General features: G+C 40.2%; 1 protein-coding gene across 1 annotated transcript; it reads right to left on the reverse strand.

The window, feature by feature from the left end:
• Window positions 1-501: 501 nt before the first annotated feature.
• On the reverse strand, window positions 502-27,348 carry LOC123938696 (T-cell-specific guanine nucleotide triphosphate-binding protein 2-like). Its single transcript, XM_046000303.1, has 2 exons — window positions 27,122-27,348; window positions 502-3,682 (listed from the first exon to the last, which is right to left on the reverse strand). The coding sequence occupies exon 2, from the start codon at window positions 3,660-3,662 to the stop codon at window positions 2,337-2,339; it is 1,326 nt and encodes a 441-aa protein (XP_045856259.1). The 5' UTR covers window positions 3,663-3,682; window positions 27,122-27,348; the 3' UTR covers window positions 502-2,336.
• Between the last annotated feature and the right edge of the window lie 308 nt (window positions 27,349-27,656).

Below are 27,656 nucleotides of genomic sequence, written 5' to 3' on the forward strand. Positions count from 1 at the left end.
AAAAAGATGATGGAGATTAAAGAGTATTTATTTATTCACTTATTGTGGTGAGCATAGAGAAATGGTCAGAAGTGTTGAATCACCACTGTATACCAAAACAAATATAACACTGATTGTTAATTACAGTGGAGTTTTAAAAATAGTAAATAAATAAATAAATAAAATCTTAAAATAAATTGTTTTAAGGAAGGGAAAAATGAAGGTGGGAGAATCAGAAGGGGAGACAAACATGAGAGACGGTGGATTCTGAGACACAAACTGAGGGTTTTAGAGGGTAGGGGGGTAAGGGGATGTGTTGGCCTGGTGATGGGTATTAAGGAGGGCACATATTCATGGAGCACTGGATGTTATACGTAAACAATGAATCTAGGAACACTACATCAAAAACTAATGATGTGCTGTATGGTGACTAACATAACATAATAAATGGAGGAGGAGGGGGAGAGGGAAGGGGGGAGGGGAGAAGAAGAAGAGATAAATTGTTTTCTTATACTAAGAAAGTTTAGATTTGCTTTGTATTTTATTAAATGTTAGATCATCTTGTTTAATTACACAGTTACCAAGCTTTGAAAACACTTGCATACATTTCCAATGTAAAATAAGTTGCATTAAGGAAAATCTAGCCTTTACACTGCCTCTCTGCCCATCACTTCCCCAATGCACAATTGAATTTTATTACTGAAGTTGTTTCATATTTAATTGAAGAATATGTGCAAATATAGAATTCATATTTTACACTGTCTTAGATCATCACTAACATACTATACATATAATTCTCCATCTTAATTTTTGCATCGAACAATATATCTCGGAGATGAGAACACAGCAATGTAGAGGATATTACTTACTCCTTTGTATAGTTGTCAAATCATCTATTTTGTAGCTATAATGTTTCCTATTGAAGAACATTTAAATTTTGCGTTTTACCATTTCAAATAGTGCTGTAACTAATAAATTTTAACATATGTCTTTTTGTAATTTTTCCAGATTTATTATTCCTTTCCCCCTCATCTTTATTTAGGTAAATTGTCAAACAAAAGCATATATAATTTAAGTGTACAATGTGATGATTTGATATATATGTACATGTAGTGAAATGATTACCAGAATCAAGGTAATTAATATAATTAATACATCCATCATCTCACATATATACTGTGTGTGTGTAAAAATGCTTAGGATCTATTTTCTTAGCAAATTTCAAGTATTATTATTATTGTTGTAGAATAAAAAAGACTTACAAACCATAGTCACCATGCTATACATTCAACTTATAACTAGAGTATCAAAACAGTATACATTTCTCCCCCACTTTCCATCCCCTGTTAACCACCAGTCTACTCTCAGTTTTTATGGCCCAGATTCTTCAAAGCCGGGTCACTGGGGCAAAGTGTAAAGGCGTGTTTTCCTAGGGATGGCCTAATCTGTACACACTGTGTACGAGCGAACATTGTATGACAGACTCTATTCTTCTAGTATCATCCACACAATGTCAAACTTGCAATCCGCCCAATCTTATAGCAGATAAATGATATCCTATTGTAGGTGCCATTTATAATTTGTAGTTTCCTCCTTAGATGAGAGATTGGATATGTTTAAGGACCTTTTGTATTTTCTTTTTAAATTTCCACTTAGATTCATGACAATCCTCTTGTCTCTTATTCCCTAACCTCCTTTCCCAGGCACAAAATATACTGCCAGGCACCAAGAGCTGTCTAGACTTACAGTTTGCAAACCCTTGGAATATTTTTCCATCTTACACATTTCTTCCTCTCACAGTGTACCTTGGATAGATTCTTTCCTTATCTAATGTTTCTCTTTCATTTCCTGTGACACATGTTCAGTTCACTATATTTAATATTTATTAAATATAATGATAATCCTAGAAAGGCAAGTAGGATATCAGTCAACATTAACCGATCAGAATTTCTGCATTCACAACAGGATAACAGGAATGCCAAAAATAGACTATGTATGCAATCATTTAAAAAATAATTTCTGAAGATCTGTGTGACTAGCCTTTTCTCACTACTATGTCAGTAGAAAGACCAGTGCTGGATATGTAGTAACCATCACACAAAGAGATATTCTCTCTGCTAAGCAGAAAATTCCAGACTCCTGTCCTTCATTTTCCCAGGAAAGATCATATGAAAAGAATCTTTCGAGCTGATTGTTCTCACTGTCAAATAACGGTCATTAAGTTCATGGTTTGTTCAAGAGTGAATTATGGAAATGTCTGTGAAACACCTTGAGGGGAGTGGGCCAGGACTGACTGCTTCAGGGAAGTCCTAAGTCATCCTTCCAGGCCCCCGTGCCATGCCAATACTGAGAATAATTCAGGATCTGGCTGCCTCATTTTCCATATTTTCATTCCTGACATCCTGAGGTAGATAGGATTGCCCAGATTCAACAGGGTCCTTAAAAATAACTTGTTTATTAAGAAGAACTTTCGCATCATTCACCACAGTCTCCAGGAAATAATTTTGCAAGAAGAATATCTTCCTAAAGTAAACACCACTGGCAATGGGTCCTCCAGTAAGAGCACAGAATTTTTCCACATATCTCAACAGTTTTTCTCCTAATGACTCATCACCCTTCTCAACTGATAGCAAATGGGGAGAGTTGAGGTTTGCCTTGAGTTTCTCCACTGACACATGCAAGTCCTTGGCTATAGTTTCCAGGGATGCATCATCCAGGCCAAAGTAAGACCTGTAGAGGGTTAAAGTCTCCTCCAGCTTCTCCATGTCATTATCACTGATAAAACCCATGAAAGGGATGGTGGCTGATGCTCCAGCCTTCAGGGCTTCCAGCCAGACCCTCTGTTTCAGGGAATCCCTCTTCCGGTCAATGGCGGCCTCAGTAACATTTGGCAGGTACTGCATGAAGATGTGGCGCTTGTGGGCTGGGAGCTCCCTCAGAAAGGTGGTCTCCAGGTGTGGGAAATCATAATCAGACAAATCAAAGCTGGAGATTAAGAAGACCTGAGTGTCACCCATATTAGCATTCTTCAACTGAGTCACACAGTCACTGCGGATCCTTTGCAGGATTTCATCCCTATTGAATGTGCTGGGTTTACTTATTTTTGCACTGTGTAAATCACTGTCCACTTTAGTTCGAACAAAGTAGAAATTCTTCTTCATTTTTCTAATTGCTTCAGCCAGATGAGCATCACTAATTTTGAAGCGTGTAGAAGAGATGATAATAAAGAAGTCATACTCACCAAATTTCATCTTCTTCAGATACTTCTGTGGCTGAAAGGTAGTGGTCATAATACCAGGCAGATCCCAAAATGTCACATTGGGAAGTTTCGGGTGTTTGTATGCTATTCTCTCCAAGGTTGTCTCCACTGCCCCGGTGGGGGCAGCCCCTTCTTCATTGTGCCTCACCCCCCGCAGGGCATTTATGAAACTGGACTTCCCTGTTCCAGGCTCCCCGGTCACTGCAATGTTTAGAGGGGCATTGTCAATGTCTCTCAATGCATCACTAATTACAGAAGCCACTCTGGGAATGTCCCCTGCCTTCAGGTGTGTTTCAATCAATGCGATGGTTTCCTGACAGAGGATTTTGCTTTCTGGCTTGAAGTTCTTAAAAAACTTGTCAAAGCTGGAGGCCAAATCACTACGCTTTGTAGAAGAGGATGTGGAAGAGAAGGACTGACCCATGGCTGGAGCAGTAGAAGGCACTATGGGGAGGAGAAAAAAGGGAAGGAAAAAATTAGTACAGCAAGGAATGGCGTGAGCTGTGCTGTTAGGGACGAGTATAATGTCAGTCCTGGCCACAACATTGCATCCAGGAGCATTTCTCTTTCTGTCCAGTCATTGCTTTTGTTCAGGCTCTTCCCTTATCTTGGAAAGCCCTTCTTCTATAAGACATTCTTCATTCTTCCAGACTAATTTTACAGCCTGATTCTTTAATCCAAACTTTTCTAGAAGCCCACATCATTCTTATTTATCTTGCTTTAGTTTTCTTTGTTTGGAATGTTATGAAAATATTACTTTTTCATTGCAGCAAATCCAAGACAGCACCAGCAGTATCTCAACACCCCTTCCCACTGTGATGTAAGACCCTCCAGAAAACCCACTTCTGATAACCTCCAACATCACCATGTCACAGAACTTGGTTCTCACATGAGGCACCTAAGTAAGGATGAGTGGCTCCTTTCTTTCTCAGAAAAGATACTGTATATCTTCATTAGGAGAAACTTTCAATGATTGCAAATGTGTTTTCTTTTATCTAGAAAGTATGCTGGCTCATGCAAGTTTTGAAAGGACTCTCTGTATTTCATGGAAAAGCAACAGCAGGTGGCATGGATTCCCATGTTATAAAAAGTATGTTGGACTATCCACTTGCTATGACCCACCCCAACTGTCCCAGACCCCACCCATCACCTCCTTCATACTTGTGCATAAAAGTGGACAGAAATCATGGAGGGAAGATAATCCTCCTGGAGGCCTGACTGATGTATAGAGTGTCAATGATGTAAAAGATCATTTGAACGAAGACTGAAGCAGGAGCTTCTGTCACTTTCTCTGATATCAATGAAACTGAGCTTGTTCTGGAATCCCTGAACCTATCTGATCACCGGAAGCTTATATCTTGAGAGGGGGCACCAGAAGAATCATATATCCAGCACTAAAGGTAATGTGAAAGATTTGTATACTGTCCCCTACAGAGATAGAGAGCAGAGTTTTTACACCAGGAAGCAAGTCACTTCAAGTCACCACTGACGTCTGGGCAGCATGCAGGCTGGAGAGGTGAGCTTTGGCTAAAATGAGGGATCAGACATCCTCCGGGGGCTTCCAGCTAGCCATTGCTGCAGCCCAGGAGATGATGGCAAAAGATATGTTTGGAAGAAATTATTCAGACCAACTGTACTTTGTCTGGACTTGCATACATATGAATGCAGCATGCAGACATTCTCCTTAGAAGAGAAAACTGGGGGGAGGGTGTCTAGCTTGTCAAGGGTGAAAGAGGCAACTATTAAACAACCAGGAATCATGGTGCCGGCACTTCCGACCACCCAGCAGGAATATTCTTCACATACAGAAGAAAGGAAATCCTGAGCATCTGGCATGCGCAGGGACAACCTCTTGCTGTGTGGAGAGAAAATCATGCCACCAGCCCTCTGGGGATCAAAGCTCTCACAAAGCAGATTGAAGGAGGCTGAGTGTGGAAGTGGCATATACAAGCTTGGCCTCAAGGACGAGCCAACAAGGGGAGACTACAACTCCCTCTGGTATAGTCTCCTGCCTGTGCATTCTCAGAGGATGGGGGAGGAAAAACAAAAAGACTCCTTGAAACAACTTGTTTCATGAGCCAGCCTACTTTCTAGATAGAAGAATGCATTGGAGGGTGAGGAACTATGCCCGAGACAGGTCCTAAGGAATGGAACAAATAAAGGGAAATAAAGGGAACCAAATGACAGAGTTAGAGAGTAAGCAGACGTGGAAAGCGAAATTCTGTGTGCTGAGCAAATTTCAACTCCACAAAAGCCATGCCCTATTCTTCTATAGGTTCTATACCTCACCTGATGTTATATGTGAAGCTCTGTTATTTATTATTTTCTGCTGCAACAGCAGTGCCGGGGGAGCAGGGGCAGAGTACCTTATGATATCGCTGGGAGCTTGTACTCACCTTCTGGCAGTGTGTTCTCTGTAGTTAGAATAGAAATGGCAGGGAATGTAAGATATCCATGCCAGTAAACCTTAGATGTGCATCTCTATATACATCCCTCATCTCATCCTCTTAACAATCCTATAAAGACGTATAATAATTTCCAACTTCAAATCAAAAATCAAATAAATGCTGAGGTTAAGAGACAGGCAATGAGGATCTTACTGTTAGCAATGTTCAGACCTAGAATTCAAGGTGAGGGCTCTTCTCCAAGGACAGAGCTCTGTCTCAGGAAGCAAAGGCAGAGCACACAATGAGATGGTGAGAGATAAAACTAGGACTGAAAATGAAGTCATTGTGAGACACACAGGATTTATAGTTCTATGGAGAGATGTGTTAAAAAGAAAGCCACAGAGTCATAATGGGTCCATTTAAGTTAAACCCCAAAGTCAGTAAACCAAGACAAATGTGTTCCAGTGAAAGACATCCCTGCATGAAAGGTGCTCACCAGGTGAAGAAGGGCAGAATCCTAGGTGGGACAGTGTGGTCTCAGGATCCCCTGAACCATAGAAAGAATGGGGGTGCCTGAGCCAGTAGAGTTCCCATACATTGGAGCAGAGAAACTCGTCGTGGGCAAGCTCTGGAGGAGGCTCTGAGCTGTTTGCCATAAATCACAAGCTGTGTCCTGATGGGGTGACTGCTCTCTGCGTGGAGACCCTGCAAATGACAGGAACATGGGGACCCTCTGCCTTCTCCTGGGAGGGGCAGAGCAGATGTGTGGGGGACCAGGCAACAACTCTCTGTGTGGGAGCCTTTTAAAGGACGCTAATGACAATGATCTGCCTTCCCTGGGAGGATCAGTGTGGGCACACACTGCAGGAGTCTGCAGAGTTTGGCACACACAAAGTGAAGGCTGCTTATCCCTGAGAGAGGTGACCACCATCTTTCAGCTCTGGGGCTGGAGATCTGGCATGGCCATTTTTACTTTGATCCTCTAAAGGGGAATGAACAGCATTCAGGGAACAAACGCCACTCAGAGCAACTAAAACAGCTTACACTGAGTCTAGTCCACTTACAAGGGGAGGTGAATTACTCCCAGGCAAAGACACCTAAGAATCAGGACAGCAGCCCCCACCCCCAGAAAGCCAACTGGAAGAACAGGTAAACAGCAAGTTTGCAGCCCACATGGGTTTGTAAAACTCCAGCTCTAGGGGAAAATAGTATATACAACTCGGTTTTTTGTTTTGGAGTTTTTTTTTTTTTCCTCATGATTCATTTACCTTTTAGTTTAAAATTTTCTATTTTTTTCTTTTTTCCCCTTTCAACTAGTTTCTTATTTTATCAACGCCTTGTTTTTTGTTGTTTATTGTTGTTGTTGTTTGACACAGAGAGATCACAAGTAGGCAGAGAGGTAGGCAGAGAGTGAGAAGGAGAAGCAGGCTCCCCGCAGAGTGGAGAGCCTGATGCTGGGCTCCATCCCAGGACCCTGAGATCACGACCTGAGCCGAAGGCAGAGGCTTAACCCACTGAGCCACCCAGGAGCCCCTCAACTCTTTGTTTTTAGTCTTTTTTAACTTTCATTTTTTACATTTTCACACACACACACACACACACACACACTCTCTCTCTCTCTCTCTATATATATATATATACACACACTTCATTTTGGCTTCCTTTCTCTATTCAATTTTATTTTGTGTCTGTGTGTGTGTGTATTTCTCTGTTCAATTGTTTGTTTGTGTGTGTGTGTGTATTTTGTTGTTGTTGTTGTTGTTTGGTTTTGCTTTCCTTACAATTTGGGGATTTAGTGTCTTCTAACAGACCACAATACACTCAGAACCAAGTGGCTCACCCCATTCTGTCCACTCTATAACATTATACACCATCTTCCACCACCTTTTTTTTTCTTTTTCTTTCTCATTTTTTTCTAGTTTCTGACCTCCTCAGACTTGTCTAGTGTGTATTTTGCTTGGCTGAATGTTCTTCATATTTTCCATAGTGCTCACTCATTCATCCATTCTTCTCTGTGCAAAATGACTAGAAGGAGGGGTTCACAACAAAAGAAAGAACCAGAGGTAATACTCTCTGCCACAGATTGAATTGATATGGATATAAGTAAAATGCTGGAGATGAAATTCAGCATAACAGCTATAAAGTTACTCGCTGGGCTGAGTAACATCTTCGTGCAAAAATGAGATTTAGTCAAATTGTGAATATCTATGCCCCCAATATGGGAGCATCCAATTATGTAAGAAAACTATTAATCAAAATAAAGAGTCATATTGATATGAATACAATAATAGTAGGAGATCTTAATTCGCCTCTCTCAGAAATAGATCATCGAAGCAGAAAATTAATAAAGAAATAAGAGCATTGAATGAAACATTGGACCAGATGGACCTCATCGACATATACAGAACATTCCACCCTAAAACAACAGAATACTCATTCTTCTCAAGTGCACATGGAACCTTCTCCAGAATAGACCACATACTGGGTCACAAAGCAGGACTCAACCGATACCAAAAGACTGACATTATTCCCTGCATATTCTCAGATCACAATGCTTTGAAACTGGAGCTCAATCACAAGGAAAAGTTCAGAAGGAACTCAAACACCTGGAAGCTAAAGACCACCTTGCTTAAGAATGCTTGGATCAACCAGGAGGTCAAAGATGAACTTAAACAATTCATGGAAAGCAATGAGAATGAAGACACTTTGGTCCAAAACCTATGGGATACAGCAAAGGCGGTTCTAAGGCGGAAATACATAGCCATCCAAGCCTCCCTCAAAAACATTGAAAAATCTAGAATACACCAGCTGTCTCTACACCTTAAAGAACTGGAGAATCAACAACAAATCAAACCAACTCTACATGCAAGAAGGGAAATAACCAAGATTAGAGCAGAGAACAATGAGGTAGAAAGGAGAGATACAGTAGAACGTATCAATGAAACTAGAAGCTGGTTTTTTGAAAGAATCAATAAGATCGATAAACCATTGGCCACACTAATCCAAAAGAAAACAGAGAAAGCCCAAATTAATAAAATGATGAATGAAAAGGGAGAGATCACAACTAACACCAAGGAAATAGAAACAATCATCAGAAATTATTACCAACAGTTATATGCCAATAAGCTAAGCAACCTAGATGAAATGGATGCATTCCTGGAAAGCTACAAACTCCCAAAACTGAACCAGGAAGAAATTGACAACCTGAATAGACCAATATCTAGTAACGAGATTGAAGCAGTGATCAAAAACCTCCCAAAAAACAAGAGCCCAGGACCTGACGGATTCCCTGGGGAATTCTACCAAACTTTCAAAGAAGAAATAACACCAATTCTCCTGAAGCTGTTTCAAAAAACTGAAGGAGAAGGAAAACTTCCAGACTCTTTTTATGAAGTCAGCATTATCCTGATCCCCAAACCAGGCAAAGACCCTACCAAAAAGGAGAATTTCAGACCAATATCACTGATGAATATGAATGCAAAGATTCTCAACAAGATCCTAGCAAACAGGATCCAGCAGCACATTCAAAAGATTATCCACCATGACCAGGTGGGATTCATCCCTGGGTTACAAGGATGGTGCAACATTCGCAAATCAATCAATGTGATAGAAGAAATCAATAAGAGAAGACAGAAGAACCACATGGTCCTCTCAATTGATGCAGTAAAAAGCATTTGACAAAATCCAGCATCTGTTCCTGATTAAAAGGCTTCAAAGTATAGGGATAGAGGGAACATTCCTGAACTTCATAAAATTGATCTATGAAAGACCACAGCAAATATCATCCTCAATGGGAAAAAGCTTGCAGCCTTCCCGTTGAGATCAGGAGCACGACAAGGATGCCCACTCTCACCACTCTTGTTCAACATAGTATTAGAAGTTCTAGCAACGGCAATCAGAAAACAAAGAGAAATAAAAGGTATCCAAATTGGCAAGGAAGAAGTCAAACTCTCTCTCTTCGCAGATGACATGATTCTTTATATGGAAAACCCCAAAGACTCCACCCCCAAACTACTAGAACTCATACAGCAATTCAGTAACGTGGCAGGATACAAAGTCCATGTACAGAAATCAGTGGCTTTCTTATACATGAACAATGAAAATACAGAAAGGAAAATTAGGGAATTGATTCCATTTACTATAGCACCAAGAACCATAAGATACCTGGGAATAAACCTAACCAAAGAGGTAAAGACCTGTACTTGAGGAACTACAGAACACTCATGAAAGAAATTGAAGAAGACACAAAAAGATGGAAGACTGTTCCATGCTCTTGGATTGGAACAATAAACATTGTTAAAATGTCTATACTGCCTAGAGCAATCTATACTTTTAATGCCATTCCGATCAAAATTCCACCGATATTTTTCAAAGAGCTGGAGCAAATAATCCTAAAATTTGTATGGAATCAGAAGAGAACCCAAATTGCTAAGGAAATGGTGAAAATCAAAAACAAAACTGGCAGCATCACATTACCCGATTTCAAGCTTTACTATAAAGCTGTGATCACCAAGACAGCGTGGTACTGGCATAAAAACAGACACATAGACAAGTGGAACAGAGTGGAGAGCCCAGATATGGACCCTCAACTCTATGGTCAAATAATCTTCAACAAAACAGGAAAAAATATTTAATGGAAAAAAAGACAGTCTCTTCAATAAATGGTGCTGGGAAAACTAGACAGCGATATGTAGAAGAATGAAACTCGACCATTCTCTTACACCGTACACAAAGATAAACTCAAAATGGATAAAAGACCTCAACGTGAGACGGGAATCTATCAGAATCCTAGAGGAGAACATAGGCAGTAATCTCTTCGATATCAGCCACAGCAACTTCTTTCAAGATATGTCTCCAAAGGCCAAGGAAACAAAAGCAAAAATGAACTTTTGGGACTTCAACAAGATCAAAAGCTTCTGCACAGCAAAGGAAACAGTCAACAAAACAAAAAGGCAACCCACGGAATGGGAGAAGATATTTGCAAATGACAGTACAGACAAAAGGTTGATATCCAGGATCTATAAAGAACTCCTCAAACTCAACACACACAAAACAGATAATCATATCAAAAAATGGGCAGAAGATATGAACAGACACTTCTCCAACGAAGACATACAAATGGCTATCAGACACATGAAAAAATGTGCATCATCACTAGCCATCAGGGAGATTAAAATTAAAACAACATTGAGACACCACCTGACACCAGTTAGAATGGCCAAAATTAGCAAGACAGGAAACAACGTGTGTTGGAGAGGATGTGGAGAAAGGGGAATCCTCTTACACTGTTGGTGGGAATGCAAGTTAGTGCAGCCACTTTGGAGAACAGTGTGGAGATTCCTGAAGAAATTAAGAATAGAGCTTCCCTATGACCCTGCAATTGCACTGCTGGGTTTTTACCCCAAAGATACAGATGTAGTGAACAGAAGGGCCATCTGTACCCTAATGTTTATTGCAGCAATGGCTTCGGTTCCCAGACTGTGGAAAGAACCAAGATGCCCTTCAATGGATGAATGGATAAGGGAGATGTGGTCCATATACACAATGGAGTATTATGCCTCTATCGGAAAGGATGAATACCCAACTTTTGTAGCAACATGGACGGGACTGGAAGAAATTATGCTGAGCGAAATAAGTCAAGCAGAGAGAGTCAAGTATCATATGGTCTCACTTATTTGTGGAGCATAACAAATAACATGGAGGACATGGGGAGATGGAGAGTAGAGGGAGTTGAGGGAAACTGGAAGGGGAGATGAACCATGAGAGACTATGGACTCTGAAAAACAACCAGAGGGTTTTGAAGGGGCGGGCGGGTGGGAGGTTGAGGAACCAGGTGGTGGGTAATAGGGAGGACACGTACTGCATGGAGCACTGGGTGTGATGCCAAAACAATGAACACTGTTATGTTGTAAATAAATAAATTAAAAAAATATACAAAAAAAATGAGATTTAGTCAGGTCAAAAATAAAAATGACCTAACTGAGATGCAGTCTAAATTGGATACTCTAAAAGGTAGGGTAAATTAGGCAGAAGAGTCAGTGACAGAAGACAAGTTGATGGAAAGAAGGAAACTGAGGAAAAGAGAGATAAACAACTAATGGACCATGAGGGAAGGCATTGAGAAATCAGTGATATCATAAAGCAAAACAATACTAGTAATACTGGGGTCTCTGAAGAAGAAGAAGAGAGAGAGAGGACCAGAAAATATATTTGAGCAAATCAAAGCTGAGAAATTCTCTAATCTGGGGAAGGAAAGGAGCATTCAAGTCCAATAGCTAAAGAGAATGCCTCTCAAAATAAATAAAAATAGATCAACCCCAATCGGGTTGTTGATTTTCCCAATCAGAAAATCAACCCCAACATATAATAATAAAGCTTACATATTTTGAGGTAAAGAGAAAAAATCCTGAAAGCAGCTTGAGACAAGAGGTTCTTAAGCTACATTGGTAGAAACATTAGGCTGCCATCAGACTTATCCACAGAGCCCTGGCAGGCCAGAAAGGGCTGGCATGATATATTCAGAGTAATAAGTGAGAAAAACACACAACCAGGAATATTTTATCCAGCAAGGCTTCATTCAGAATGAAAGGAGAGAGAAAGAGCTTCCAGGACAAACAGAAACTGAAAGAATTTGTGATCACTAATCCAGCCCTGGAAGAAATATTAAAGAGGATCCTGTAAGTGAAGAGAGAGAATATTCTTGGGAGTAACATAGACCAGAAGAAACAGAGACAATCTACAGAAACATGAACTCTAAAGATAATACAATGGTATTAAATTCATATCTTTCAATAATTATTCTGAATCTAAATGAGCTAAATGCTCCAATCAAAAGACACAGGTGATCAGATTGGATGAAAAAGTGAGACCCTTCCATATGCTGTCTACTAGAGACTCATTTTGGACACAAAGTCACCTCCAGATTGAAACTAGGGGGGGCAGACAACAATTTATCATGCTAATGGACCTCAAAAGATAGCTAGGGTAGCAATCCTTATATCAGATAAATTAGATTTTAAACCAAAGACTGTAGTAAGGGGTGAAGAGGGATACCTATATAATAGAACAAGAAGATCTAACAATTATAAATGTTTACATCACTAACTTGGGACCAGTCAAATATATCAACCAATTAATAATCAAATTAAAGAAACATATTGATAATAATACAAAAATAGGCTTTCCTGGGGGGGAGTCAAGATGGCGGGGAAGTAGGAGGAGGCACCATTTCAACCTGTACCCTAAAGTGAGCTGATTACCTACCAAAGAACTCCGACCACCCATGAAATCAGCCTGAGATCAGAATTATACACGTCTGGATCTCTACAGGAGCAGAAGACGCCAGTGGCAGGTAATGCAGACGGGGAACGTCCGACTGATATCGGAAGATAAACAAAAGGGGGAGGGAGCCACCAGGGGTGACCGATTGGAAAGTAACACCCCAACACGAGAGTGCTCTGCGTCTGGGGACCAGCATTAACTTGGAGTCTGGTTGAAAGCACTCAAAAAACAAACAGCAAAGGATCGCGGGGGGTAATAGTGGGAACCTGGGCAGTTAGGGTCAGGGACCTAAGTCCCCGGACCCAGGACAGCCTCCCCTGGCGTGGAGCCAGAGAGAGTACAGCGGAGAAATCAGGTCTCCGTCCCTGAGCGGCCAGTGCACCTGAACACCAGCGCGCCCGAGAACGAGTGGGGTCTGGCTCCTGTGAGGGGCTGGGAGCCTGGCCAGACGGCAATCCTGAAACGCGCGCGTCCCACACCCTCCCTTGGGATAGGTGCTCTTAGGCGCTAGCTTGGAGCTCTGGCAGCACGAAAAACCAGACATTCCCAGCCCGGGACAGCGGGAAAATCTCAGTGTGCGATCTCTGCTCAGAACCTCTCTGGCGGTCTGGAGCTGCCTAGACAGCCACCGCGGCCCTGGTTTTGGGTACAACGAGGAGCTCCTGCATCCCCAGGGACAGTGACTCAGAACCGACTCTGCCAGCAGCTTTTGCAAAACAGTCTGAGGCTTCTCTCTGGGAGGGAGGTCGGGGTGCTGTTTGCTCTCCTCTAAACCTCCAAAAACCATCAAAAGCTGTCAAGGGGAGAGAAAGCAGATGAAAGAACATAAAAACCCCCGGAGAACAAAAGGCTGAAAAAAACAGTTTCCTGAAAAAAAAAAGAGCTCACCCCCTTGAGAGGAGCGGGAGGACCTAACTCAGGGAACATCATTGTCTGAAAACCCACTTGGCAGGCCCCTCCCCCAGAAAACCAACCAGGAAGGAAGAAAAAAAAAAAACTACAAGAGAACAATCACCACTACTTCATAAATACAACTTTTATTTTTAACTCTTTACCAATATTCTGGTTCTTTTTTTTTTATACATACAGATAATTTTTTAACCTATTTACCATCACACCGAGATGTCCAGTACATCAAATTCTTTAATAACCTTCTAACCTGAACTTTTTGATACATACACCCGTGTTTTTCTTTTGTTTTTCTATTTTTTTAATTCTTTTTTAATTTTAACTTAGTTTAGTCTAGTTTATTCTTGTTTAATTTTTATTTTCTACTATACATATAGAGTTAAACTTCAAGGTAATCCCCTTTCCCCAATCAATGCTACCCCTATAGGCAAACCAGTTTCTAATCCCCCTGTAACTTAGGAAAGTTGAGTCCCTTAACAAAAACATCAAGATACCTTCAGGAAGAATCAAAATAAACTTCCTCACCCACACTGAGAATCTATAACCATTCTCCCAATTTTTCCTTCTGTCAGTGTTTCTGTGAATTTGTGTTTGTCCTGATAATATATAAACCTTATACTTGGGGTGCTTTCTGATGAGGTTCTTCACTTTTTTTTTTTTTTTTGCTTATATATACATATTTTTTTCTCTTGTCATATACTTTTATCACTCTTTTTGTCTGTCTGTTTTTGTTTGTATACTCCACAAATCTTACCTTGTGGCCCATTTGGGCTGAGCCTTCTCTTTTATCTTCCCTTTTTTTCATATCTCTCTCTCTCTTTTCTTTCCTTTTTTCTTTCCCCTTTCTTTTTCTTTCTTCTTCTCTATTTCTTTTTCTTCTCGTTTTTCTCTCATTTGGGTGGGGAATCCTGATTGCACAGAAGCGTTCCAGGGTGCACATTGACTGCACCACAATCGATAAGTCCAGCTGCATCTGTTTAGTCATCTCTTACCAAAATGACTAGGAGGAGGAATACCCAACAGAAGAAAAATACAGAGGATGGGCCTTCTGCAACAGAGCTAATGGCTATCGACATAGACAATATGTCAGAAAAGGAATTCAGACGAACAATTATCCAGGCAATAGCTAGGTTTGGAGAAAGCCATGGATGACCAAACAGAATTGATTAGGGCAGAATTGAAAGCCACCAGGGAAGATGTTCACAATGTTAGGGCAGAACTGAAAGCCACCAGGGATGATGTTCAAAATGCTCTCAATGAGTTCCAATCCAATCAAAATTCTCTAAAAGCTAGGGTAACTGAGACAGAAGATAGAATTAGTGATCTGGAGGACAAACAGATAGAGAGAAAGGATCAGGAGGAAGCCTGGAACAAACAGCTCAGAAGCCACGAAAACAGAATCAGGGAAATAAACGATGCCATGAAATGTTCCAACATCAGAATTATTGGAATCCCTGAAGGGGAGGAAAAAGAAAGAAGTCTAGAAGATATAGTGGAAGAAGTTGTCTTCCCAACCAACTTCCTTCCCAGTTGTCTTGTCAACCAAGAGATTGTCCCAATCTCACAAATGGAAACAACGTTCATGTACTAGAGGCAGAGAGATTTCCTCCCAAGATTTTAGATTCTCAAAAGTCCTCATGACACCTTATAGTTAGAATGAGGAATTATGTTTCAAGAGAGACCCTCTTAAAAGCAGCTAGGACAAAGAAGCTCCTTACATACAGAGGAAAGCCCATTAGAATAACGTCAGACCTTTCCACAGAGGCCTGGAAAGCCAGGAAGGGCTGGCAAAATATATTCAGAGTACTAAATGAGAAGAACATGCAACCAAGAATACTCTATCCAGCAAGACTGACATTTAAAATGGATGGAGAGATAAAGAGTTTCCAAGACCGGCAAGGCTTAAAAGACTATGCAACCACCAAGCCGACACTGCTGGAAATATTAAGGGGGGTCCTATAAGAGAGGAAAAATCCTAAGAATATCATTGAACAGAAATACAGAAACAATCTATAGACAGAAAGACTTCAAAGGCAACACGAAGTCAATAAAAACCTATCTCTCAATAATCACTCTCAATGTGAATGGCCTAAATGCGCCCATAAAACGACACAGGGTTGCAGATTGGATAAAACGACAGGACCCATCCATATGTTGTCTACAAGAGACCCATTTTGAACCTAAGGATACACCCAGACTGAAAGTGAAGGGATGGAGAAGCATCTTTCATGCCAATGGGCCTCAAAAGAAGGCCGGGGTAGAGATTCTCCTATCAGATAAATTAGATTTTAAACTAAAGACTGTAGTCAGAGATACAGAAGGACACTACATAATTCTTAAAGGGACTATCCGCCAAGATGATCTAACAATTGTGAATATCTATGCCTCCAATATGGGAGCACCCAATTACATAAGAAAACTATTAATCAAGATAAAGAGTCATATTGATACGAATACAATAATAGTAGGAGATCTTAATACGCCTCTCTCAGAAATAGACAGATCATCGAAGCAGAAAATTAATAAAGAAATAAGAGCATTGAATGAAACATTGGACCAGATGGACCTCATTGACGTATACAGAACATTCCACCCTAAAACAACAGAATATTCATTCTTCTCAAGTGCACATGGAACCTTCTCCAGAATAGACCACATACTGGGTCACAAAGCAGGACTCAACCGATACCAAAAGACTGACATTATTCCCTGCTAATTCTCTGATCACAATGCTTTGAAACTGGAGCTCAATCACAAGGAAAAGTTCAGAAGGAACTCAAACACCTGGAAGCTAAAGACCACCTTGCTTAAGAATGCTTGGATCAACCAGGAGATCAAAGATGAACTTACACAATTCATGGAAACCAATGAGAATGAAGACACTTTGGTCCAAAACCTATGGGATACAGCAAAGGCGGTTCTAAGGCGGAAATACATAGCCATCCAAGCCTCCCTCAAAAACATTGAAAAATCCAGAATACACCAGCTGTCTCTACACCTTAAAGAACTGGAGAATCAACAACAAATCAAACCAACTCCACATGCAAGAAGGGAAATAATCAAGATTAGAGCAGAGATCAATGAGGTAGAAACGAGAGATACAGTAGAACGTATCAATGAAACTAGGAGCTGGTTTTTTGAAAGAATCACTAAGATCGATAAACCATTGGCCACACTAATCCAAAAGAAAAGAGAGAAAGCCCAAATTAATAAAATGATGAATGAAAAGGGAGAGATCACAACTAACACCAAGGAAATAGAAACAATCATCAGAAATTATTACCAACAGTTATATGCCAATAAGCTAAGCAACCTAGATGAAATGGATGCATTCCTGGAAAGCTACAAACTCCCAAAACTGAACCAGGAAGAAATTGACAACCTGAATAGACCAATATCTAGTAACGAGATTGAAGCAGTGATCAAAAACCTCCCAAAAAACAAGAGCCCAGGACCTGACGGATTCCCTGGGGAATTCTACCAAACTTTCAAAGAAGAAATAACACCAATTCTCCTGAAGCTGTTCCAAAGAACTGAAGGAGAAGGAAAACTTCCAGACTCTTTTTATGAAGCCAGCATTACCCTGATCCCCAAACCAGGCAAAGACCCTACCAAAAAGGAGAATTTCAGACCAATATCACTGATGAATATGGATGCAAAGATTCTCAACAAGATCCTAGCAAACAGGATCCAGCAGCACATTCAAAAGATTATCCACCATGACCAGGTGGGATTCATCCCTGGGTTGCAAAGTTGGTTCAACATTCGCAAATCAATCAGTGTGATAGAACACATCAATAAGAGAAGAGAGAAGAACCACATGGTCCTCTCAATTGATGCAGAAAAAGCATTTGACAAAATCCAGCATCTGTTCCTGATGAAAACGCTTCAAAGTATAGGGATAGAGGGAACATTCCTGAACTTCATAAAATCTATCTATGAAAGACCCACAGCAAAAATCATCTTCAATGGGAAAAAGCTTGCAGCCTTCCCGTTGAGATCAGGAACACGACAAGGATGCCCACTCTCACCACTCTTGTTCAACATAGTATTAGAAGTTCTAGCAATGACAATCAGACAACAAAGAGAAATAAAAGGTATCCAAATTGGCAAGGAAGAAGTCAAACTCTCTCTCTTCGCAGAGGACATGATTCTTTATATGGAAAACCCCAAAGACTCCACCCCCAAACTACTAGAACTCATAAAGCAATTCAGTAACGTGGCAGGATACAAAGTCAATGTACAGAAATCAGTGGCTTTCTTATACACCAACAATGAAAATACAGAAAGGGAAATTAGAGAATCGATTCCATTTACTATAGCACCAAGAACCATAAGATACCTGGGCATAAACCTAACCAAAGAAGTAAAGGACCTGTACTCGAGGAACTACAGAACACTCATGAAAGAAATTGAAGAAGACACAAAAAGATGGAAGACTGTTCCATGCTCTTGGATTGGAAGAAATTGTTAAAATGTCTATACTGCCTAGAGCAATCTATACTTTTAATGCCATTCCGATCAAAATTCCACCGATATTTTTCAAAGAGCTGGAGCAAATAATCCTAAAATTTGTATGGAGCCAGAAGAGACCCCGAATTGCTAAGGAAATGTTGAAAAACAAAAACAAAACTGGCGGCATCACGTTACCCGATTTCAAGCTTTACTACAAAGCTGTGATCACCAAGACAGTGTGGTACTGGCATAAAAACAGACACATAGACCAGTGGAACAGAGTGGAGAGCCCAGATATGGACCCTCAACTCTATGGTCAAATAATCTTCGACAAAACAGGAAAAAATATTCAATGGAAAAAAGACAGTCTCTTCAATAAATGGTGCTGGGAAAACTGGACAGCGATACGTACAAGAATGAAACTCGACCATTGTCTTACACCATACACAAAGATAAACTCGAAATGGATAAAAGACCTCAACGTGAGACAGGAATCTATCAGAATCCTCGAGGAGAACATAGGCAGTAACCTCTTCGATATCAGCCACAGCAACTTCTTTCAAGATATGTCTCCAAAGGCCAAGGAAACAAAAACAAAAATGAACTTTTGGGACTTCATCAAGATCAAAAGCTTCTGCACAGCAAAGGAAACAGTCAACAAAACAAAGAGGCAACCCACGGAATGGGAGAAGATATTTGCAAATGACAGTACAGACAAAAGGTTGATATCCAGGATCTATAAAGAACTTCTCAAACTCAACACACACAAAACAGATAATCATATCAAAAAATGGGCAGAAGATATGAACAGACACTTCTCCAATGAAGACATACAAATGGCTATCAGACACATGAAAAAATGTGCATCATCACTAGCCATCAGGGAGATTAATATTAAAACAACATTGAGATACCACCTGACACCAATTAGAATGGCCAAAATTAGCAAGACAGGAAACAACGTGTGTTGGAGAGGATGTGGAGAAAGGGGAATCCTCTTCCACTGTTGGTGGGAATGCAAGTTAGTGCAGCCACTTTGGAGAACAGTGTGGAGATTCCTGAAGAATTTAAAAATAGAGCTTCCCTATGACCCTGCAATTGCACTGCTGGGTATTTACCCCAAAGATACAGATGTAGTGAAAAGAAGGGCCATCTGTACCCCAATGTTTATTGCAGCAATGGCTACGGTCACCAAACTGTGGAAAGAACCAAGATGCCCTTCAACGGATGAATGGATAAGGAAGATGTGGTCCATATACACGATGGAGTATTTTTTTTTAATATTTTATTTATTTATTTGACAGAGAGGTCACAAGTAGGCAGAGAAGCAGGCAGAAACAGGCTCCCCACCGAGCAGAGAGCCCGATGCGGGGCTCGATCCCAGGACCCGAGATCATGACCTGAGCCGAAGGCAGAGGCTTAAACCACTGAGCCACCTAGGCGCCCCTACACGATGGAGTATTATGCCTCCATCAGAAAGGACGAATACCCAACTTTTGTAGCAACATGTGTGGGACTGGAAGAAATTATGCTGAGCGAAATAAGTCAAGCAGAGAGAGTCAAGTATCATATGGTCTCACTTATTGGTGGAGCATAACAAATAACATGGAGGACATGGGGAGATGGAGAGTAGAGGGAGTTGAGGGAAACTGGAAGGGGAGATGAACCATGAGAGACTATGGACTCTGAAAAACAACCAGAGGGTTATGAAGGGGCTGGGGGGTGGGAGGTTGAGGAACCAGGTGGTGGGTAATAGGGAGGGCATGTACTGCGTGGAGCACTGGGTGTGATGCCAAAACAATGAACACTGTTATGCTGTAAATAAACAAATAAAAATAAATATTAAATTGGGGAGGGGAGGCGAACCATAAGAGACTATGGACTCTGAAAAACAACCTGAAGGTTTTGAAGGGTCAGGGGTGGGAGGTTGGGGCAACCTGAGGGTTTTGAAGGGTCAGGGGTGGAAGGTTGGGGGAACAGGTGGTGGGTAATGGGGAGGGCACGTTTTGCATGGAGCACTGGGTGTTGTGCAAAAAGAATGAATACTGTTACGCTGAAAAAATAAATAAAATGGAAAAAAATAATAGTAATACAAAAATAGTAGGGGACTTTAACACCCCACTCACAGTGGTGTACAGATCATCTAAGCAGAAGATCAACAAGAAAACAAGGGCTTTGACTGACAGACTAGACCAGATACACTTCACAGATATACACAGAGCATGCTATCCTAAAGAAACAGAATACACATTCTTTTCTAGTGTGGAACATTCTCCAGAATAGATCACACACACTGGGTCACAAATCAAGTCTCAACAAAAGGATAAGATTGGGATTATTCCTTTCATGCTTTCAGACCACAATGCTTTGAAACTTGAACTCCACCGGAAAAGGAAATTTGGAAGGAACTCAAACACTTGGAGGATAAGGGAACCCTACTAAAGAATGAATGGGTCAAACAGGAAATTAAAGGAGAATTTAAAAAAAATATGGAAACTAATGAAAATGAAAACACAGCTGTTCAAAATCTTTTGGCTATGGCAAAGGAGGTCCTAAGGGGGGTGAATATAGCAATGCAAGCCTTTCTCAAAAAATTAGAAAAGTCAGATACACAAGCTAAACTTACACCTCAAGGAGCAAATACTGCCTAAACCAAGCAGGAGAAGAGAAACAATAAAGATTAAAGCAGAAATCAGTGAACTAGAAACTAGAAGAACAGTAAAACAAACTAACAAAACTAGAAACTGCTTTTTTGAAAGAATTAATAAGATTATAAATCCCTCAGCAAACTTATCAAAAAGAAAAGAGAAAGGACCCAAATTAATAAAATCATGAATGAAAGAAGACAGATCATGACCAACAGCAAGGAAATACAATAATTTTAAGAGCAAATTATGAGCAACTATATACCAACAAGTTAGGCAATCTGGAAGAAATGGATGCATTCCTGGCAACTTATAAACTACCCAAACTGAAAACATGAAGAAATAGAAAACAAGAACATACCCATAACTGGCAAGGAAATTGAAGCAGGAATAGAACTCCCCCAAAACACTGGAGTCCAGGGCCGGATGACTTCCTAGGGGAATTCTATCAAACATTTAAAGAGGAACTAATACCTATTCTTCTGAAGTTATTTCAAAAATAGAAATCGAAGGAAAACATTCTATGAGGCTAGCATTACCTTTATCCCAAAACCAGACAAAGAACCCACCAAAAAGGAGAATTACAGAAAAATATCCATTAAGAACATGGATGCCAAAATTCTCGCTAAGAAACTAGCCAAAGGATTCAGCAGTCATTAGAAGGATTATTCACCAGAATCAAGTGGGTTTTATTTCTGGGCTGGGTGATCCAATGGATCCACCCATCCAAGGGTGGTCCAATGTTCACAAAACAATCAAGATGATACATCACATTAATTTAAAAAAGTCAAGAAACACATGATATTCTCACTTGATGAAGAATAAGCATTTGACAAAGTACATATCCTTTCTTGATGAAAACTCTTCACAGAGTAGGAATAGAGGAAACATGCCTTACTGTCATAAAAGCCATCTACAAAAAGCCCACAGAGAATATTATTCTCAATAAAGAAAAACTGAGAGCTTTTCCCTTAAGATAAGGATTATGACAGGAATATCACCATCATCACTATTGTTCAACATAGTGCTAGAAGTACTAGTCTCAGTAGTCAGACAACAAAAAGATATAAAGAGTATCCAAATTAGTAAAGAAGTTAAACTCTCACTCTTTGCAGATCACCTGCTACTTTAGGTCGAAAACCCAAAAGACTCCACCCCAAAATTGCTAGAACTCGTACAGTAATTCAGGAAAGTGGCCGGATATAAAATCAATGCACAGAAATCAGTTGCATTTCTATACACTACCAATGTGACTGAAGAAAAAGAAATTAAGAAATTGATCCCATTTACAATTGTACTCAAAACCATAAGATACCTAGGAAGAAACCTAAGCAAAGAGGTGAAGGATCTGTACTCTAGAAACTGTAGAACACTTGTAAAAGAAATTGAGGAAGACACAAAGAGATGAAAAAATATTCCAAGTTCATGGATTGGAAGAATAAACATTGCAAAAATGTCAATGCTGTCCAGAGCAATCTACACATTCAATGCAATCCCTATCAAAAAAAATCAACATTTTTCACAGAGCTGGAATAAATAATTCTAAAATTTGTGTGGAGCCAGAAAAGACCCTGAGTACCTGAAAGAGTGCTGAAAAAGAAAACTAAGGCTGGTGGTATCACAATGCCAGACTTCTACTTTAAGACAGTATAGTACTAGCTCAAGAACAGACACATGCACTGATGGAAAAGAATAGAGAGCCCAGAAATGGACCTTCAACTCTGTGGTCAACTAACCTCCAACAAAGCAGAAAAGAATATCCAATGGAAAAAGGACAGGCTCTTCAGTAAATGGTGCTGGGAAAATTGGAGAGCCACATGCAAAAGAATGAAATTGGACCATTCTCTTACATAATACACAAAGATAAACTCAAAATGGATGAAAGACCTCAATGTGAGACAAGAATCCATCACAATCCTAGAGGAGAACACAGGTAGCAACCTCTTTCACTTTGGCTACAGCACTTTCTTGTTAGACACCTCTCCAAAGGCAAGGGAAACAGTGAAAATAAACCACTGGAACTTCATCAAGATAAAAAGCTTCTGTTTGTTCAGCAAAAGAAACGTCAATGTAGCTAAAAGGCAACTTACAGAATGGGAGAAGATATTCGCAAGTGACATATCAGATAAAGAAATAGTATCCAAGATCTATAAAGAACTTCTCAAACTCAACACCCAAAAAACAAATAATCAGGGGCACTTGGGTAGCTCAGTGTGTTAAGCCTCTGCCTTTGGCTCAGGTCATGATCCCAGGGTCCTGGGATGGAGCCCCGCATCGGGCTCTCTGCTCAGCTGGGAGCCTGCTTCCTCCCTTCTCTCTCTCTGTCTGTCTCTCTGCGTACTTGTGATCTGTCTGTCAAATAAATAAACAAAATCTTTAAAACAAACAAACAAAAAAAAAAACCACAAATAATCCACTCAGGAAATGGGCAGAAGACATGAACAGACATTTCGAAAAAAGATATACAAATGGCCAACAGTTACATGAAAAAGTGCTCAAGATCACTTGACATCAGGAAAATACAAATCAAAACCACAATGAGTACACCAGTCAAAATGGCTAAATTAACAAGACAGGAAACAACAGAGAAACAGACTAACTATAGAGAACAATGCCCATACTCTGTCCATACTCTCTGATGGCTACCAGAGAGTATATAGTAAGGGGAATGGTAGAATAGGTGATGGAGATTAAGGAGTGTACTTGTGATGTGCACCCAGCATTGTATGTAAATGTTATTGAACACCTGAAGCTAATATAACACTGTACATTAACTATCCTGGAATTAAACTAAAAATATATATAAAATTAATAAAATAAAAATAGCTCAGGAGAATAATTGACATTGATGTCTCATGATGTCTGAATACTCATTTTATGGGTAACCTAAGACTTCTTGTTAAGAATCACTATATTGAGGGGCGCCTGGGTGGCTCGGTGGTTTAAGCCACTGCCTTCGGCTCAGGTCATGGTCTCGGGGTCCTGGGATCGAGTCCCACATCGGGCTCTCTGCTCAGCGGAGGGCCTGCTTCCCTTCCTCTCTCTCTGCCTGCCTCTCTTGTGATTTCTCTCTGTCAAATAAATAAATCTTAAAAAAAAAAAAAAGAATCACTATATTGAATAGGTGTTTACATATATTTTTCATCATTTTATGTAAAATTTTAAATAGTTTCATATATTTTTGAGTAACTAAAATCTTATAGTTTTGCTGAATTAGATTAAGCAATGATTTAAGTTAAATTCATTAAGTATCTATTACATCATTTCCAGGTAATTACTAAACATTGGTTTCTCCAATTTTGGCTTCTTTATTACAGGAAGACTAAAGAAAAATGTTGGTCTATCACATGAAAAAATGTTCATCACCATTAGCCATCAGGGAAATTCAAATCATAACCACATTGAGATAACACCTTACACCAGTTAGAATGGTCAAAATTAAAAGGACAGGAAACAACAAGCATTGGACAGGATGTGGAGAAAGGGAGCCCTCTTACACTGTTGGTGAAAATGCAAGTTGGTACAGCCACTTTGGAAACAGTGTGGAGATTCCTTAAGAAATTAAAAATAGAGCTACCCTATGACCCTGCAATTGCACAACTGCAATTTTTATCCCAAAAATACAGGTGTAGTGAAAAGAAGGGCCATCAGTACCCCAATGTTCATAGCATCAATGGCCACAATAGCCAAATTGTGGAAAGAGCCAAGATGCCCTTCAACAGATGAATGGGTAAAGAAGATATGGTCCATATATACAATGGAATATTGTGCCTCCATCAGAAAGGATGAATACCCAACTTTTGTATCTCATAAACTCTCTGTTGATACCTTGTTGTCTCACGCTAGTATGACTAAGTACAGCAAAATATTTAATGTTTTGCTATTAAGCCTATCATCAACGAGTTAAGGATGTCTTCCCAGATACCAGTTCAAAGGATCCTGCTAGTCATAGTCTAGAGTCTGGTGATTGGGTAGTCTGTAATTGTCATCAGAAGAATAATACATTTTGAACCCCATTGAAAGGAATCTTACCAAGTGCTCCCAAGTACTGACATTATTACAAAACTAGAAGGTGTTGAGTCTTGGGTATACATTGGGTATACATTTCACAGATAAAGAAGGCTTTACTTGACATCTGGTCTTGCACAGATACTAGAGACAACAAAATCAATTGAATAGGAAGATAAGTAGCTGACATCGAAGTACATTGCCTTCATCCAAGACAATAGATCGTCTTCATACTTTAACTAAATGTGAAACCCTTTGTCCTCCTTTTCCTTTCCTTTATTCTGGCATAATATTGGAAAAATAAGGACCTCAGGTGTATGTTTGAGCTCATGCTCAGAAGTGGGAGTAAACTCCAGAATGTAAAACAACCTTTTATTTCAGGCTAAGAGAAAAATCTAATCATGTCCCTAAATTTTCTCAAGCGAAATATGACATCACACTGGTTGGCTCCCTTGGATTTACATCACTGAGTTAAAAAAGACTAACCAGGACACATTCATGACCCAAGACTTGCTTCCTTTGACAGGGCAATGATTCCCTGGTTAACAGCTAAATTTACAGGACAATTTGATCAGGGACCTGTCCGTAACTCCTAAATATAATGCAGAATCCATTGTTAAGAGCATAGCTACCCAACAAAGATCCTTAGGCTCTCTAGCCAAAGGTTTTCTTGACAATAAGACAGACTCTGATTATATTTTAGCTGAGCAAGAGCTGTCTATACTGTGACCAAAACCACCAGCTGCATCTGGATTAACACTTTGGGGAAATTGAAACACAACTACATATGAGCACTGAACAAGCCACTTAGCTTAAAAAGATGATTCCTCAGTGGGGTCTCTTTTTGACTTATTCAGTTTTGAGTGTTTGGGTTCTGGGTAACATGGCTTCAAAGTGCACTCCAACCTTTGAAAACTATCTGTTTATAAAAATCCTAATAATAGTTGAGGGAAATTGGAAGGGGAGATGAACCAAGAGAGACTATGGACTCTGAAAAACAACCTGAGGGTTTTGAAGGGGCAGGGGTTGGGAGGTTGGGGGAGCCAGGTGGTGGGTATTATGGAGGGCATGCATTGCATGGAGCACTGGGTGTGGTGCAAAAACAATGAATTCTGTTACGCTGAAAGGAAATAAAAAAAATGCTAATAATATGCCAGGTACCCTGTGTGTTCTTAAAAAATTTTAAAAGCATGTTCACACATGCTAACCATCAAGCAAGTAATCTCTTTGAGACTGGAGCTTTGGAAAAAAAAATGTAGAGGATGGCTGATATCAAAACTGTGAACCTGAAGTCAGCACTGGTGAATATTGCAGAGATTTAGCAAAAACATCATGACATGTGAATACAATGGAAAGGATCAACCACAGGGTCACAGGGCCATAGAAGTCACTTACATTAAGGCTTGTACTCATTAAACCAAGACCAAATACCTAACCTAACTACAGTTTCACTCCCCTTAGCATGTATAATTTAGCCAGTCAATGTAGGAATTTCCTGATCAACCATGGGAAATTTACTGATAGAACCTTCCTCTTCCCCATAGGAGAGCAGTCCTGACTAAAGTATTGGAATCTTGAGATCCCAGGTTGGCTCAGTTGGTGGAGCATCCTACTCTTATTCTCAGCTCTTGTCTTGATCCCAGGGTTGTGAGTTCAAGTCCCACAAAGAGCTCCATGCTTGGTGTAAAGCGTACTTAAAAAAAAAATGCAACGAATTCTTTGTTCATATTTTTTTTCTTTTTCCCTTCCACTCTTCCTTTAAAAACATTTGTTTTCCTACAGTTCAATTGAATTCATGACCCATTTAATAAAACTAATCATTCTTTCCTATCTATTCAGTTGAATTGTCTTTTAACAGATAATATGCATTGTCTCCTCAGGGGAAGGTATCCTGGCCTGAGATGGGGAGCATCTGATCCAGAAGCTCTTGGGAAAAATCCTTATCAACTAAAACCCCTGACACTCACATGTTCCTTCTGCAGTTCACAGGAATAAAGTTTGTTCTCCAACCGTCCTTTGAAAATGTCCCAAATAGGTAAATGCTCTAACTGGCTTAAGGCATCCACCAGACATCTTGCCCCTCAGCCCTCCATATCCACAGCACCCAAAATGGAGCATCCAGACACTCACCCTTAGATGTACAAATCTGTAATTCTATTTTTAGACCTGTACTCAATCCAAAGTGATTCCTTGCTTACCAGCTCCTGAAGGAAAAGAGACTTCCAGTGTCCCAGCTGAGCTCTGAATGTGTCCCCTTGGCCATGCAGGAAATTCTGAGCCTGGTTGAAGTGCTCCCTGAAGCCCACAGCAGGAGCACTCCTCTGCACAGACTGGCCTTGCACTGCAGAGTTTAAAGAGCTGACTGTCACCCAAACATCTGCACTGCCTGTGAGAAGCTGGTAAGGCTTAAATAATCTCTGGTCTCTGCTCCACCCTCGCAGGAATCTCGCCAAAAGTAAAAAAAGAAGCCATCACATTGCAGAGTTCTGCATTTCCAAGAACATAAAGTAATACCAAAGTTCAGTTCCGAGAAATACAGCCATTGCCGGGAAAAGAAAGTGAAAGCCACCATGGCCCTTGATTCTGTGTGGTTTTGGCATAATGATTAAGTCTTCTAGTGACATCTGAGAGGCCACGCTAACCAGGGTATAGGCTCCAGGCCTGGCAGAATCTGAATTCAGAATAAGAGACCACAGACCTGAATCCTGGAAAAATGACACTCATGGTCCCTGT

The sequence above is a fragment of the Meles meles genome, chromosome 3 (genome assembly GCF_922984935.1).
Source record: "Meles meles chromosome 3, mMelMel3.1 paternal haplotype, whole genome shotgun sequence".
Taxonomy (NCBI): Eukaryota; Metazoa; Chordata; class Mammalia; order Carnivora; family Mustelidae; genus Meles; species Meles meles.